We start from the raw sequence: 17248 nt of genomic DNA on the forward strand, positions 1-17248 counted from the left end.
GAGCGGAAAAGTGAGTGTCATCGTATTTGAAAAGGGGGTGAGGCTGTGCAAAGTATAGGAAACCCCCTGGGACAAGACACTGGTGATGGTGATGGGAAGAAGAGAGTACTGGAGATCTTTAGACTGATGATCTCAACCTGGGCACTCGATATGAAGCCTGGAGGTTGATGGTGACAACGGCAACGTGGCTGGCTGGCTGAGACCATGGTGAAATCTGGCACCGAAAACACCTGAAGTCAACTGATTACAAGAAGTGGGGTGAGAGAGGGAGAGAGCAAGAGAGAATTGTGAATGAATGAGTCTTCCTGATTGAAGTTATGCTTAGCTTCATTTGTGGGCTGTGGCACATCTGTAGCACCACAATGCTTCATTTACACTGTGTTGTGACACATTTTAACTCCTTATAACTATATAATAAACGGAAATACAATGGAAAAGCAGCTGGTGTATCTGTTTACCGCTCAGCCTAAGCAGCATGTCACATTGAATTTCCTTTGGCATTATTGTTTGTGAATTTGACAAATAGACCTTTGAATTCAAACAAACTCGTTTCAATGAATAAGTTAGCCACTAAATTAGCTTTGATCAACCACACCATGAGCCGCTGTGATCTGATTTGACAGTTATAAATAAGGAAAACTACTACACAGAGAGGTAATTATTAGATGTAAATACATTATATGGCTATTTCAAAAGAATAAAAATACTGATCCTAAATATTATCAACAATGTGTTAATGAAAATCTTAAAGATTATAACTTTAATGTGGCAAAATGAACAGCCATGTTTCATGAATACTGACTTAAGTAATTTCCTTTGAGATAAATTTGCGGTTGGATCTTGTTTGGAGTTAGTGGATAAGTCATGTTAGAGGGAAACTTTTGAAATGGAATTTTTTATATCTTATTTTTTTCTCCTCCTATAATTTTCCTAATTTCCTCCTCATTATAATTATATATTAGGTATACATTGACGTGTGTACTGAGAAGGTGTATAGTCAGTCACTGTGTACCGTTACCAACCATGATGGCTCCAGCTGAGGGTCAGCTGTAAAACATTTAAGAAAAGGTACATTTGTATTGCAGCTCTATTCTTTGCACATTTCTTTACATGTTGATAATGTTGGTGCATGCAGGAAACAAAATCTTTGGCAGGTCAACTCACTGTCCAATGAGATGTCTAATGTCCTTTGTTTAGTTCTCTTTCTGTGAAAACAGAAACATATATATTTAATAGCACAAACAGATTCCTTGCACAGAGTTTACTATTTACTAATCATTAATTAATATCTATATGATGAATTTTTAAATGGCCCAAAATGAAAACTATTCCTTTAACCAGTTACTGCCCATACAGATATATAATATACAGTATGTCCCTATATCAAGAGAGCTGTTGCCATATATGTCACTTATGGACCACCACTTGATATATTAAGATATAAATTTATATAAAATATGTGAAATACCCATCGTAAAATTTTTATATGTACATATACAAAGAATTTCTTATGTGGTATAACATGTTGCGACCATATATGTTAAGTATATATGTTTAATTTGTATTTTTTTTATTAAGACTACATATAAAAATTCTATATGTTTATGTATTTTTTCCTATTCATAAACATATAATATCAACATATATTGACAGGGTTTGAGATAGATAATATTTATGTAACACATGTCTACAATATAAGCGTACATACATAAACATACATATTTGTATGGGCCAGACATATATGTCAATATATGAATTTGTTCCAATTTCTAATAGGTTTTACATACATTTTATTTTATATGTACATATTTTTCATATATGGAAAGTCAATGTTCATACATTACATTTGTGTATGTGTGTACTGCATTGATGTGAAAAAAATATAAGATACATTGTTATCTGATTTTTGTAAACTCAGATATCAATATAGACTTGGGCTCTATGAATACCTCTTTAATTCCTTTCATAGGTCCACGTAATGGCGGGTAATTTGGCTTTAAAAATGAAAGCACTTCAGCCAGTGTCTTCTTAGCTGTTTGTTAAAAATGTCTAAGCAAAGATCAGTTTGCAATGTCGGTTACAGTCAATAGATACTATGTGGCATTGGCTGAGCTACTTTTCTCCATAGCATGGTGTTATATTGTAGCACACTGATGTGGCGATTAACCACGGAAGTGTACAGCGGTCTCACCGAGTCTGTCTGCCTCGTCGTTGCAGCGAATCTCCCGCAGTAACTCACAAACCACCCGAGGAGCTCCGGTCTCGGTATAAGTTGAAACCAGGACGTCGGTGACACCTAAATAATTTTTGCCCTCAACACTGTTGCATTTGACACGTGGCTCTTCCCTGCGATCCAAAAGATGGTGAACGAACTTGTCAAATTTGGCTTTGGACAGGTCCTCCAGCGTGTCCGCTATAATAATCCTAACAGTTTTTTTGCCGGCCATTTCTTAACTTATCGACTTCTGGGAGATCTGAGAGTTTTCGCTCGGACTGCAGACAGCCGCGTTTCCGCCTTTTTCTGTTAAAGAATGAACAAGAGAGGAGACGTCCAGGAAGAAGCGAGAATGCATTTACGTCCGCTGGGAAATATGAACTTCACCCGCATACAGCTTGCAGATGTGAATGTAACATCTGACTTTACAGTCTTCTTCCTGTCACCAGCAATAAATCAGAGACAGTTGAGGATCTTTGATTAAGTTAATCACTGACGTAAACCGATGACGTAAATGACATTCAATTTACGACCTCTGATCACTTAGGGGAGAACGGGGTTGGTTATCACATTCATCAAAACTCGCTCACTAGAGGGCGCTGTTATAAACTTGAAAAAAGAGGTTTTTTCTTAGCTATGCTACAACAGGAGGATTTTTCAGACTACTATTTTTCTAATGAATTATTGTTCAAAATTATTGTTCTTTGTTCTCTTTTCCTGTTTATGTTATGTCAATCCAGGATATTGTGAGGTTGTTGCATTTCAATGAAATAATTTCTAATTTATTTTATTTCATTTTTAATAATAATTTTCTCCATTAAAATCACATAGGGACAACCAACCCCATAGTTTATGACAACCAACCCCCAAACAAGACATATTTGACACTACACATCTGCAGATTGAAAGGGACTCTATTAAGGGTACAGTTTTCTAGGGATTCAAATAAAAGTAAAAAATGTGACTACCAACCCCGTTCTCCCCTACAAGTTATTTACGAGTGGCACAGGAAGGCAGCATTATGTATGGAAGTAAAGCCTTTAGCTTATACTGTGTGCTATAGGCTAAGCTAATCAGTTCTCCTGTCATACACTGACTACCTCCCACCCCCCATGCATGAGTCACACCTTAGGTAATAAAAACAAGTCATATTGAGTACCAGAAACCCACATTTTAATATTTTCATAATTAAATGTAGATTCTAGATGGAAAACTAAACACATTTTGCATAGGATGAAACAGCTTGTACAGTATGGAGTGAGACTCTTCACACAAATCTATGTTTATATACAGTTTATTTACACTAAACAATCATCACACAGGCTAAAACTTTCACAGTGAGTGCCAGAAAATGATCTCAGTTTGTTATTCTGATTATCAACAGAGGTAGACATGAGTTTTGTATTTAAAAAGAAAATATATAAATGCACAAAACTCTACATATGGGTTCATATAAACAGTATTTACAAATCATTAGCTCCTTAGAAACACATCAAAAGAAAATATGGCCCCAAATGTTGCAAAAAGCATGTGTTTATAGTGCTTCAAATGCTACTTGGATAGTTCCTGTGCTGCAGTTGTTTAGCCCTGAGGTTAAGCAGATTTATGTTTGTGGGTCAGGTATTGGAAGACTTCCATTTAGCGTTATCTATTATTTAAGAAAAGGTAACATTTTCTTTAAAGACTGACTGCATGGTGAATTTATGATTTTTTTTTCCCCCTGAAATGCAGCATCTACAAACTGGCTCCTGGTCTGACTGTGACAACATCACCCTACGAGGATATTGTAGTTCAGCCAGGGCTTGAAGAGGCAGTGTTCCCTTTGTAGGCTGTAGTACTCTGGTAAAATATGCTGGTCACTCTCAGCCAGCAGCACCATTCCAGTCCAGGCACCCGTTTCCTACTGTGACGCCCATGTTTCACTGCTGTGCTCTGACGTCACCGCCGTTGGCACCCCAGGGCACTGCCACGACTCGGTGTTTGTGGGCAAAACGTTCAGACTGGTCAGGACTTCCTGTGCCGTCTTTCCCAGCATGCCCTGGATGTCGCAGACAAAGCGGTAGACGTAGCGTTTACCTGCCGTCTTGTGGATAATGTTCTTGTGGTAATAGTAACGCAGGCCACGGCTCAACTTCTCATAGTTCATCTTGGGTTTGTTCTTGCACTGGCCCCAGCGCTTGGCCACCTGTGGGATGAATGAAAACTACTTAAGAGTTGAACTGAGGTGTGTTTATACCTCACAAAAACACTGAATAAACCTTCCATGTAGCAGAGGTGGAAGAAGTACTCAGATCCAGTATGAATACAACAAGGTAAAAATAGTGTCACAATTTAAAGTCCTGCATTCAAAATCATACTTAAGTAAAAGTACAGATGCATTAACAGCAAAATATACTGTGATTATCAAAAGTTAAAGTACTCACTCATATATGACATTATTAGACTGTTAATACTCACATATAAATGCACAGTATTTTATAGTTGCAGCTGGCTGAGACGGAGCTAGTTTTAACTACTTTATATACGGCCCCTCCAAAGGGTCACAAGATAAATCTAAGAGGTCATGAGATGGTTAAGGGGCAACAAAGAAAACAAAGCTCTGCTACACAACTTTGTTTTCACATCTGGACTTTTCTTTTTAATCTTTGCTTTCTTGCAACATATTAAATATCAATAGTTTGATTTATATTAATTTAAATCAAACAATTATGTACATCAAACCATGTGAGAAGTTTAGAGTGAAAATGTGTTTTTGGTCAAACAGCTAACAACTAATAAACAACTGAAACGTGACCAGTTATGTAAAATCTTGATCTGAAAAGTAAGTTGTAGCTACATGTTATTAAATAAATGTAGTGGTGTTAAAAGTAAAACAGTTGCATTTAAAATGTTGAGGACTAGAAGTATAAAGTAGCATAAAATGGAAATATTCAAGTAAAGTACCTCACAATTGTACTTAGGTAAATGTACTTAGTTATGTTCCACTACTGTCATGTAATAGTCAGCAGTGGCCTTGATCCAAAACAAGATGTTTCCTTACCTCTGTGGGGTCGGACATCTTAAACTCCCAGCCGTCTCCTGTCCAGGAGATGAAGGTACGACAGGCAGAGTCCAAAAGTAGCTCCAGTAAAAACTGCCACAACTGGATTGGACCAGAACCTGAATGAATAAATGAATAAATACATTGATTAGTTTGGGTGCAAGAGGCAATTTGGAATTATAATGGCAACAGATTTTTATTAACCTGTAATAATCAGTCGTCCAGGAAGTATTCAGATCCTTTCAGTGATAACTGTCATAAATGTAATGAATGTTTTCCTCAGTCATTTAGAGAAGCAAAGGACGACACATTTTGCTGTGGTCAGGTGAACATCTCATGTGTCCAAAATGTCAGCACTTCAGGACCAGAGAAAAACATCTATATTTCTTATTTCTTGGAACTTTAATATATTTTTTGTAAACGTGTAGAGTGTTGTCATCTGATAAAGACTTAATAGATAAAACAGTATATTCCAACCTGGATAAGCTGACATTCCAGTCATCTGGCCCTCCCGGTCTGGCCTCTGCGGGTGTGTGTTTTTGCGTTTGGCCATACGGGGGCAGTACTGCTCTGACGAGTGAGGGCTGGAGCTGGCAGGGCAGGAGGCCTGAGGCGGGTGTGGTAGTGGGGCAGTGAAACTGGGAGATGAGTAATCAGGCCAGAAGGACGACGAGTGCCTCTGTCCGTCAGAGTCGTAGTAGCTCTGATCTGTCTCACCTGGAACAAAGAGAGGAATTACACACTGAACTGATAAACCAGGCCACTGGCAGGGTGATTTTTTTTCTCTTAAAATATCCATGAGTGAAAATGTCTTACTTTGTAACGCTGTTGATCCTTTTCCAGTTACAAAGGGGCTGTGGCTGCCTTCCATGGCTGGGCTGAACTGTCCATTCTGTGGCACCAGGCTCTGGTATGTCTGTGGAGACCCCTGGAATCCAGTTTGAGACTGATCTACTGTCAGTCCATCTGCTAATCATAAAGAAAGTCAGTCAGAAAAAGGAAGTCCTGTTAAAAAGGTATTTTAGGTACATGAGTGAGACTACAGAGTCCAAGGCTCACCATGTGGATATGAGGCCCACCAGTTGAACTCCTGGTATGAGTCCAGGTTGAAGAGAGCAGTGTCACTGGTGCTCACTGAGGAAAAAAAAAGAGAGCAAATATTGTGATAAAAGTCAAAAACACCAACGACGTGTGGCCATAAGGTATATTTTGAGGCTCTAACCTTTGGTGTCGTAAGGATGAGAAGCTTTTGGTGGCTCTGGGTAGCTGCTCTCTGCTGGATACTGCTGCTGTGCAGGTGCTTTACTGTCTAACAGAAAAGACAGGTCTTCACCATGGTAGTCTGGAGGTTAAACACAATACAGACAGATGGAGTCAGTGAATGATGATGGAGGCAGGGCAGAAGCACAATTCATGCTTGTAAAAAGGACCATACCAGTGTTTTTTATCCTATATATTTTACATTAAAGCCAAATGTTTATTGATCAATTTCATCCTAACTGGGCAGCCAGTGGTTTCCATTTATTGCAGCACAGGATGAAATCTCACTTGCAGAGACTTGAAATTTGCTTGATTTTCATTGCATTTAAGACTTATCCACCCGTTTTTGGTCATAGACAGGCACTATGGGGAAAGTCAGACACGAGAGTCAGCTGCTGCACAGCAAGCTTTTTAAAGCAATAAATTTCTATCATCTTTTTCAGGATGCCTACTGTTTGTCTTTTTAGTTTGATTTTCTTACAACTCAAGCTGTGAGCGCATGACTTTTTGGCAGCTGAGTGTTAAATTTTGAATGTTGGAGCGCCTGTTGAATGAGCATAACCACACTCACAGCTAAATTACAGTATCAAGATGAAAAAAAGCAACGGTCTACAGCATTTCAAGAAACTTTTTAAGTCTCTGCAAGTAGATTTTCTTACCATGATAAAAATGAATTGAAACCAGAGGCTGCCCTACAGGCAGGAAATTAACCTAAGAGTATATACTGTACAGTAAAAAAAAAGCTAAATCTTTGGTATGGTCCTTTAAACGGCAGGTCAGCTCAGGGAAACAGTCATTAAGAGAGGAAAGATGAATTTGTAAGTTTGGGTTATTATCTTTGTGGTGGATGTTGACACAAGAAAAAGCAATTTGTTTACTGTGGAATCAGCACCAGGCACTCAAGCCCATGCACCCCAGGTTTTTTCAGCTCAATGGATGGGGGCAGCTATGAGGAGGAAACAGGGGAGGGAGGGAGAGGAAGAGAGAGGAGGAAACGCCAGTGGAGGGAGTGTGACAGAGTAGTGATGGAGGGATGGGGGGGGCTCTAAATCTGTTCGAGGAGGAAGTCTGGAGGAAAGGATTAGGGAGGGGAGTGCAACATGGAGAGTGTCTTTAACCTGACCACCCCGTTTGTCTTGGTCTTTGTCTACCTCCGCCCATTTGAGCATTATTCACTCACTCACACACACACACACACACACACACACACACACACACACACACACACACACAGCAGTACCCCATTATCCTGACACAGCCTGTGGGTTTAAGCGAGAGCCCCCAGTGTGAAGGTCGCACAGAGAAAGCTCTGACAGCTGTGATGATACTGTCTGCGAAAATATTTCCTCTGTCCTTCAGCTGCTCAGGTTCAGAGGAAACAGATCGCACAAACATTAAAAAAAAAAAAAAAATGTTGTCCTTATATCTGACTGGGCTGCTCACCGCTGAGAGTTTAAACCTCGTACTATCACCAGGACAAAAGTCATGGTGTTTAACTTGTGATGCAGCGACATCACGGAGTCAAGTGATTCCCTAAACTCACCATAGGATGCAAAGTCGAAGCCAGCTGGCACTTCCTGTGTCCTGAAGTCTTCTGTGTAATATCCAGTCTGGCAAATCTCCATCTGTGTTGAAAGAGCCATGTGATTAGAAGTTTCATCATTAATGCAAGTTTCAGCGCTTACTGTCGATCAATATCTAGAGGCAGAGGCAACAGTCATAGCTGGTTTAACCTTCTGTGGGTCCTGGGGCAAAATATTGTTATTGGACCCCTATAGTGAACTTCACCATTCCTTGGCAATTTCATTATTTCCCCAGACACCCAGAAACCAGCCAGTACTCAAGAGCTGAAATGATCAGTTTATTACTCAATTGACAGAAAATTAATTAGCAACAATTTTCAATGATTAACTTTTTAAAGCTAAAATGCCAAAAGATTCACTGGTACCAGCTTCTCAGATGTGAAGGTTTGATGGTTTTGAGGGAATAATGACCAGCATTTTTTCACTATTTCCTGACATTTTACACATTAAAAAATCAATCAATCATTAAAAAACAACAACTATCAAACAGATTAATAATGAAAAAAATCATTGGTAGCATTTTTGCAGTATTTCTGTTGTGGAATAATACGACCTCTACCAAGGTTTTCTGAGTGTTAATTATTTGACACACCCAGAAAAAATTAAAGCAAATTGATAAAAGAAAACTTCAAACCAAATGAGCACACAAGTTTTTGGCTGAGTCCCTCTACAAGACCAGGCCACAAGATGTGCTTCAAATTTATAACAAATTTTCAGTTATTCAGATTATGTAGACCTAAATGATATGAAGTAAGCCTGAGACTTTTGGGGCTCCTGGGGGTCTGGGACCCCTGGTGAGTTGTCCTGTTTGCCAGGTTGGTAATCCAGCCTCCGCAAAAATAACCAGTGACAGAGAACATCAAAGTCCCAATACATTTTTACAGCCACAAGAGTAAGGATGCATTTTACAGTTATTTTCATCATCAATAATTATTTTTCTGATGAATCAATTAATCATTTATTTTATAAAATGTTGGAAACTAGTGAAAAAACCTGATTAGCTTACTCGTTTTGTCCCACTACAGTCTTTAGTAAGATTCAGTGTGATAAATGATTAAAGATAAACTAGGCTACAGAAGCTGTAACCTGGATGCAAAGAATGAATGAAATCATTTTCTGGATTATTTCCTTTATTTTCAAATGAGGAAATAAAATAAATGAAATTCAAGTGAAAACCTACCTTTACTTCCGAGTCTTTGCTGTCTGTGTGTCTGTCTCCAGGTTTGATGACAGTGTCCCAGTACATCACCTTCTTCCCTTCTCTCTTTATTCGTCGCTGTTTTCCAGACGTTTACACGCTACTATACAACAGTGTGGCCAGTGTCCGGTCGGACCGGTCCCGTTATAAAAGCAGTAGGGAGGTGGTGGGAGGGGCGCGTGACCGCTTTGCGTCGTGACCAGCGTTTGTTTAACAGCACGTGACGTCACCCCCCCCCCCCCCCCATATCGCTTCCCCCTAGCAACCAAAGATTCATTCATAAAAAAAAAAAAAAACAACACTCACTGGTTTATATATGCTAGCTAATAATCAAAATGGAGGCTAAAAGAGGAAAATGCCGCAGACTCTTAATAATAATATTTATAATAACAAAAAAGCTACAGTACAGTCTAACTCAGTTATAAGTGAAAGGTTGGAAAAAATCCTTATTTTGTCTATTTTTAAGTGAAAAGAAAACACAACCATTAAACTGCAAACAGACATTAAAATGGGCCTTTCTTCAAATATTCATGCACAGGTATTTTTTATGTCATGAGCTTAAAAAACAGTGATTGTGGCATGTGCACTAACTCAGTATGTAATTCCTTCCTCTTTACCTACTGTTGAGCATGAGGGTGGAAATATTCTACTTTTGGGGGTTGTGTGGCCGCAAGTGGCACAGGAAACACCGTGCGGACAGAGGGAAGAATAGATTCCACTAAATATCAGCAAATTGTGGATGCAAATTTCCTGCAGTCAGTCGAGAAACTGAAACTGAAAAGAGGCTGGCTTCTTCATCGGGACAATGATCCAGAGCAGACATCAAAATCCACCATGAGCTACTTCAAGAAACACAAGATGAAGCCTTTGGAACGGGGCCTCACAGTCCCCTGGCCTGAACATCCCTGACGATCTGTGGGCAGATAAACATGGTGTGTGTTCAAGACAACCTGAAAATATCTCAGGACTTAAAAGAGATCTCCAGGAAGAGAGGTTAAAAAATCCTTGAGCTTCTGGACCTGTGGTGCATGTGCAAGCTGTGGTATCTTGTTGGAAGGGGGGTTATTAAGTAGTAGGGTCCCAAGCTTTTGCACATGCCACAATTACCTACTGTTTGTCAGTTTAAGTTCATAAAGTAAAACAGTTCATTAGTGTTTGAAGAAATGCTTGTTTATTCTAATATCTTTTTGGTGCTTTCTGAAACCAAAATGTAAATGTATGACACATTTACTACTGAAAACAGTCCCTACAATAAATCTCCTGTTCCGAACAACACAGTCATGTCACTGACTCATTGCTGAGTTCCCCTGTATAAACAGAGCCCTACAGATAAAACCATACCTTTAAAATATATGATTATTCACTTGTATTGTATTAGTTCATTTTTCCAGGGACAATGCTCATTGATCAACAGGGGAGAAAACAACTGAGAATGAGGCTATCTCCCTCACCACATGTTCATAAGAACTCAAACAAATAAACAAATTGAAGTTATTTCCTCACTGCAGGTTTCAAACTTCTCTAATGTGATTTTTTCCCCTTAAAGTAGTGGTAGTAATAGACTTTGGATTTGGGAGTGTAAATTAGCTATAAAAAAAATTATAAATAAAAAGACATACTGGTAGAGTTGGAGCAATTAGTCCATTAATCGATTAGTTGATTGACAGAAGATTAATTGGAAAACTAATTTAATCGAGTAATCATTTAAGTAGGCCTAATTGTTCAAGCAAAAATACCAATTTTTTTTCTAGTTTCATCTTTTTTTCCATTCATATAACTGTAAGCTGATTATTCTCCAGCTTTGGACTGTTGATTGGACAAAAAAAGACATTTGAAGATAATGATAACATGATTTTTGATGACTTTTTTTTTTTTTTACTATTTTCTAAAAATTAATTAATCCAAAAAATAAATAAATAAAAGAAAAAAAGCTGATTAATTCATAATGAAAATAATTATAATCCCTAAAAGCAGCATGTCTCATAAAATGTACCTATATGATATATCATAATGAACAACATGCACCAGTTACAGTATATTGTTTATCTACTTCCTTTTATCAAGGGGGCTCTTCTTAAAGCCTAAACATAATCAAATAGTCCCTACATTTGCAGACCTATTGAGGATGGGACACAAAGACAATAGTTCACTGGGTTGGAAACATCAATCAGTGTATTTTTATTCTATCACTGAATGGCCTTAACATATTTCAAAGCTGCGGTCATTCTGATTGTCTGACAGGCGGGACTGAATAACTGAGCCGCAGTCTGGGTGGGGATGAAGTGCATGCTTTTGAAATCAGAGCTTTGTCAGTAGGTTTTAATGAGGTGGGAGGAAAAAAAAGACTCTGTATCTTTAGAAACCATTCGCCAAAACAATGGCCCGTAAAAAAAAAAAACACCCAAGTACTTGCTGAAGAAAGTCTGAAATCACAGCGTGAGTGGCTGCAGCAGATAAGGCCGAGCCCAGGGCCTTGTATAAACAAACATCTCTGCTATTCTCCTCCGAAAGGGAGGAAAACACACACACACACACACACACACACACTGAGGGCCCGGCTCCATCTGGAAAAGTGGAGCCGGGTGAAATCGTGCGCGTCGATGGGAGACGAGAGTCGTGATTGGGAGCCTCGCCTCAACACAAGGACACAACCGGGATAAAGTTACACAACACGTGAAGTGATTAACAACCGTCTGCAGCGAGCTATCGGCCAAGGATAATTACTCTGAGGGGTCAGCTGAATACAAACGCGCCAGATCAGCCGGAAATGAGAATAAAGACCGTTTTAATGGCACTCAGGAGCGGACGCTTCCTGAAAAGTATCAATAGTTTAATTTACTTCGAAAAATCAACCATAATCAGTTGATTGAACACATCTATATCTAATGTAGTGCAGCCAGCTCATATACCTGTGTTCACATGCTGGTAATGCCTGATCCCTCATATCCTCACCGAGGATCTCTCTCTGTCATTTTTTAAAAAGTCAGTATTTTCTACTTACTTAGTTTTTGAATGTTCCCAGCTGTTTCCAAAGGATTTCAACAATTTACAATGACGTAACAAATATTCAGGTCTTTTAATAAGTACCATTATGTTAAATTATAGTCCTTTACAAAGCCCTGCATTCAAAATGTTTCTCAAGTAGATGAAGGCCTACGTAAATATCAGCTTTAAGTGTAAAGTATCAAAGAAAAATAGCATCTGTCAGTGTCAATACTCTGACTGAAGTAGGCAGCATTTTATGGTCAAGTTGCATTGTGGGTAACGAAGGTGACAGGTTTTGACAAGTAAGATGAATGTATGGAATATAAAGGACAATATCTCTGGTTCTGCTGCATTGATTTTGATCCTTTTTTAAAGAAATGGTTAATCAATGTTAGAGGATGTTAGAGAAGTGTGATAATCGGGGGAGAACTTCTGTCGTCAGACACAAGAGGAAGGAGGAGTCCTGCAACAGACGGTCTGACCCCCACAGAGCCCTGATCTCAGCATCATGGAGTCAGTCTGGGATCACATGAAGAGACAGAAGACACTCTGGCAGGTTCTCCAAGATACAAAGAACAACCGAACTGAAAAACTGGTGCTGTTTTAAAGACACCAAATACTGATTTGATTAAGTTTGACCCAACATTAGACATGCAATGACAAAAAATATAAAATAGAAGAAAATAAAACAAGCTACAGGCTACACTGCTTAGTACAGATTTAATTATAGGCGTTTCTCAAAACATTTTCTGCACATTTACCCATCTCCCCTCCCTGGTAAACTGCACCAACTTTTGAGCACCCACGCACTGAAATGATTTAGATTCAAAATAACCATATTCATGATTTTTTATTTAAGCTCAAATACCAATAAATAACCCTGTAGAGGCTATTTACTCACGCATGTATACGAAAGCACAAAGGCTAATTTGATAGATATTTTGTATTATTATTATGATTATTATGATGATGATGATGATGATTATTATTATTATTACGTCAAACCCTTTGTCAATGAAAAAACATGTCAACTTACGTTGTCAACTTTTCAATGACCCTTCATTTTCACTGTGGTTAAACTATACTGCAAAAAATACACACACACACACACACACACACACACACACACACACACACACACACACACACACACACACACACACACACACACACACACACAAATCTGTTGTTTCAAACGAAAACATGGGAGTTTATGGGCTTTGACCTCATATGTCTTTGCATCAGTATAATTCCACGCATTAATCCAACACATACACATACACTCACAAACTAGAAAGCTTTTTGTTTTTCTTTCTGAGCAGACAGTGTTGGTTTCATGAGAAGCAGCTTCATGCTTTCAGTGTTAAGTGTGACTTCACTTCCCAATTTCGAGAGAGAGAGCAAGAGAGAGAGAGAGAGAGAGAGAGAGAGAGAGAGAGAGAAAAAAACCTGCCATCCGGTTATGGTCTGTGAGCAAAAAATTGTAACTGCAATGGTTTGCGCCATAGAGCCAATGCACCCCTGCATGAATTGAAGTGAGGTTAGAGGCTAAATCAGCTGTTACATTTACAAAAACGACTAAATGACAAAGACTGCGAGGCTGCTGCGATGGACTGTACGATAAAGGTGAGTTTGATTTGTTTCTAACGCTGCTGCTGGCGGTGAAAATGACAGGCGGCCACCCACACCAGCCCTGAGTCTGCTGAGTGAGAGAGTCAAGGCGGTGATGCGAGCTCCCCACTCTTTCCTTCTTGTACAAAATTTCCTCTTCCTTCCCGTTCGTGGTTGTATGTCGGCTCTATAATAACACAACTAACCACTACCATCTTTACACTCAGATAAAAACACAAATTGGTGGCCGGTTAGACGCGTAAAAGAGGATTTCCAAACGCACGCCTTTCGTTTTTTTTTTAAAAATTGCTTTGTTCAACCGAGCTCATCTGGCACTGTCCACGGAACCGCAACAGCAACAACAAAAATAAGGCGCAGAAAGTGAAATTATTGAACACTGACAAACGTATTTTTGTTCAACGAAGAGTAAGTTAATGAAGGGATGCAGGACTTTCTTGGTGCGCACAAGGCAGGTGTCCCTGAAGGCGCCATGGATCGGTTTGGATACAGTGAGAGCCGCTTTCAGACAGCAGGACCCGTTTCCATCAGATGACTGGTATTTCACTATTACAGCTACACCTGTTTATCTTCTCCTGACGACCACAACGCCGTTAATTGTTTCCATATCTCACCTTCTAAGAAACGCAGAAATAAAGGCCTCCACGTCCGCAATTCAAATCGACTTTAAAAAAAAATTAAATTAACACTGAAAACTGATTATTGCGTAATGAGGGAAAAGGCAAACATGTTTTAATCTGCTGATGTGGGCCGTAAATAGAAATCCATGCAATTTTTGAACGAATGTGCGTCTGATATGCCACATCGGGCCTGGAGGGTTTTATTTTATTTTTTAATTTATTTCTGCAACAACTTATTCTTGCAACCTTTTGAGTATTTTCTCCTAATTTCGACGAAATATCAATATCGACAGTCCTAACTTGTTAAAAACGATTTATTACGAATTACTTGATATTTCAACCAGGATAAATGTGGGATTCAGCCTTTAGTAAAACCAGTTTAAAAAGGCTTTTGAAAAAAAGGGGCCTCAGTAGATTGAGGAACTAATAATTGTAGCTACTCATTTCTCTCGTTTTACTTCAACAAATATATATTTACACACACACACACACACTGGTGCATGTTGGACGATAATAGATTCAGTTACATTCTTTTGTTAAGATAAAGGAGGGGTAATTAAAAGGGACAACGCAGTATAATTTTGAGCATGAGGATATCGTCAAACAAAAACTTCATGAATAAACAAAATCATAAATTTAGAATTTTCAAACGTGTTTGCTGTTTCGATTCTGGCACAGAAATGTAATTCTTCGTTGGTAAAACGTACTTATTATTATTTAGATACTTATTCTCTTGAATTCTGTCGCAGACAGATTGTGCGTTTGAGGTTATTTTAAGTGTAATTTATAGCTGCAAACGGGAGCACTTGTCAGGTGTCGTTATCTGAACTCAACAGGCTTCCTGTCTCAAACCTCAGACTTTCCGCACACATTTCCGTTCCCTGGACCAAAAAAAAAGAAAAGTCAAAAAAGCAACAAAACCTCTCCAGAAAGAAACGAAGTGGACAAACGGAGGCGCTGCAGTGTTTAAACTCTACAATGTCCGCTCACACAGGCTGTGAGGTGAAGCCGCTCTAACGGGCCTGTCTGTGTGTTTGCGGCCTGCAGAGGCCTGCGTGCTGCCAGCCTCCGAGCTGTGAAAACCGCACCGTTGTTTGTGTAGCAGAAAAGCGCAGCTGCTCAGGCCTTTGCAAAATCAGCTTGCCTTAACTTTTACTTCTGCTTTCTGCCACTTGCCTCAGACACAGCGAGGACACAGGGACCTGCCTTTGCACAACTTGATCTCATGGCCTGTTATTGTAGGCTACACCTTATTTTGTGTGAGCGTAGGTTTTTAATCTAATATGCCCCCATATGGCCTTGACAGGAGCTGACACCCATTTGACACCTTTAATTAAAAAGAAAAACTTAGTATTTGGAGCCAAGTGTAAACGGGTGCTCAGTAAAACAAAGCACTTTCATTTCTTAAAACACACAGTCCCCACAAATCATTAGGTTTCTACAAGTTTTAAAAGATGTTTTTTGTCAACCCTTTGAGAGTGGCACCGCTTTTAAAAGTCATATAAGTTCAGTATTAGTCTCTAAAGTTTCAAATCTGTCTGAGATTTCTCATCAAATCTCCATCGATCCACAACACACACAAACAGTTTCAGGATGACCAAAACAGCATGAATGAAACAGGAATTATTTTTAAGGCTGCAGTGCACTTTACTGTAGGTGGGACCAAAATGTGTCACTAATCAGCTTCTTTATTAGCACATTACAAATTAGAAATTGATTATTGGTGTTTCCAAAAAAGGACAAGGGTTGATTTCCCTGCCTATAAAGATGGAAGAAAGTAGCTGTTAACCACATCATTGGATGCAATTTGGGCCATTGGTTCCCAACTTTTTTGGTTTGTAATCAACCCAAAAAATCCCTTTAAATCACCTTCCTTTCACCTTTAAAGGCCCAGAGATGTAAAATTACCCTTAAAGTCATATAAAAAAGCAAAGAAAATTTTGTCCAGCAGATATTTAGTTTTTCTGCTTTCCTATCTTGATCTTCATTTTATGATTCCTCCGATTTATCTTGCGTTCCTCTGGGGAACCACTGGTTTTAGGTTACCAGTATGAACCGATCAACAGCAGATTCTGCAACTATTCTATAATTGATTAGTCGTCATTTTTAAAGTCGAAACGACAAAAATTTGATGTTTTCAGCTCCTCAAATGTGAGAATGGCTGCTTTACCTTGATATCACAACAAGTGAATTTCTTCGGGGGTTTTAAACTTTTGGTCAGAGAAAACAAAACATTTGATGACGTCACCTTGGCCTCTAAAGGATTTTTCACAGGCATTCACGTGCATTTTTCACAATGTTCTGATGTTTTCTACAGACCAGATGATCAACCGAGAAAACAATCGTCAGATTAAATCGATAATGGAAATAATCACTAGTTGCAGCTGTAGTTTCCAGATGTGGTTTTCAAAGTTGACTTCAGCCAAGAAACACTAGAAAACTAGTGAAATCACTCACTCACTTGCTTACTCATTCGCTCACTTGCTCAGGCTTCTGCTCCACCTACATAAGAAAAAAGAAATCGTATCTGCAAAAAACTTCACTTGACATGTTTTTCTAGAGCAGAATTTCTTATGTAACTTCACTGTAAGAGGCACAGAGCAGGGCAGAGTGTCCAAGAGGTTAGACAAGCAGGATTGGGACCCAAAGGTCGCCGGTTCGAATCCCTGGACGACAGGAAGAAATGTGAGTCGGGGGAGTGAATGAACAGCGCTTTCC

At 39.0% G+C, this 17248-nt stretch overlaps 2 protein-coding genes across 6 annotated transcripts in view; one reads left to right on the forward strand and one right to left on the reverse strand.

Moving 5' to 3' along the window:
- Nucleotides 1–3371: 3371 nt before the first annotated feature.
- LOC111222622 (protein c-ets-1-B-like) lies at nucleotides 3372–9399 on the reverse strand. 3 transcript variants are annotated; one of them, XM_022746416.1, is made up of 8 exons: nucleotides 9279–9399; nucleotides 8059–8140; nucleotides 6478–6564; nucleotides 6315–6389; nucleotides 6072–6224; nucleotides 5733–5972; nucleotides 5256–5374; nucleotides 3372–4400 (listed from the first exon to the last, which is right to left on the reverse strand). In XM_022746416.1, exons 1-8 carry the CDS (start codon nucleotides 9342–9344, stop codon nucleotides 4116–4118), a joined length of 1107 nt encoding a protein of 368 aa, XP_022602137.1. In that variant the 5' UTR covers nucleotides 9345–9399; the 3' UTR covers nucleotides 3372–4115. The 3 variants fall into 3 exon arrangements, with proteins under 3 accessions (XP_022602137.1, XP_022602136.1, XP_022602135.1); XM_022746415.1 differs by having other exon boundaries at nucleotides 6072–6221; nucleotides 6478–6597; XM_022746414.1 differs by having other exon boundaries at nucleotides 6478–6597.
- Nucleotides 9400–13762: 4363 nt separating this feature from the next.
- LOC111222627 (Friend leukemia integration 1 transcription factor-like) overlaps nucleotides 13763–17248 on the forward strand; it is an 18236-nt gene continuing 14750 nt past the window's right edge. For 2 of the 3 annotated variants that reach the window (XM_022746421.1, XM_022746423.1), the window contains exon 1: nucleotides 13763–13907. In XM_022746421.1, the coding sequence (XP_022602142.1) occupies nucleotides 13890–13907 (18 nt within the window). In that variant the 5' untranslated portion in view covers nucleotides 13763–13889. Of the gene's footprint in view, nucleotides 13908–14147; nucleotides 14449–17248 lie in introns of those variants that run through there. The other variant, XM_022746422.1, reaches the window with a different exon arrangement.

This window comes from Seriola dumerili, unplaced genomic scaffold (genome assembly GCF_002260705.1).
Source record: "Seriola dumerili isolate Sdu_G_001 unplaced genomic scaffold, Sdu_1.0 BDQW01000104.1, whole genome shotgun sequence".
Classification (NCBI taxonomy): domain Eukaryota; kingdom Metazoa; phylum Chordata; class Actinopteri; order Carangiformes; family Carangidae; genus Seriola; species Seriola dumerili.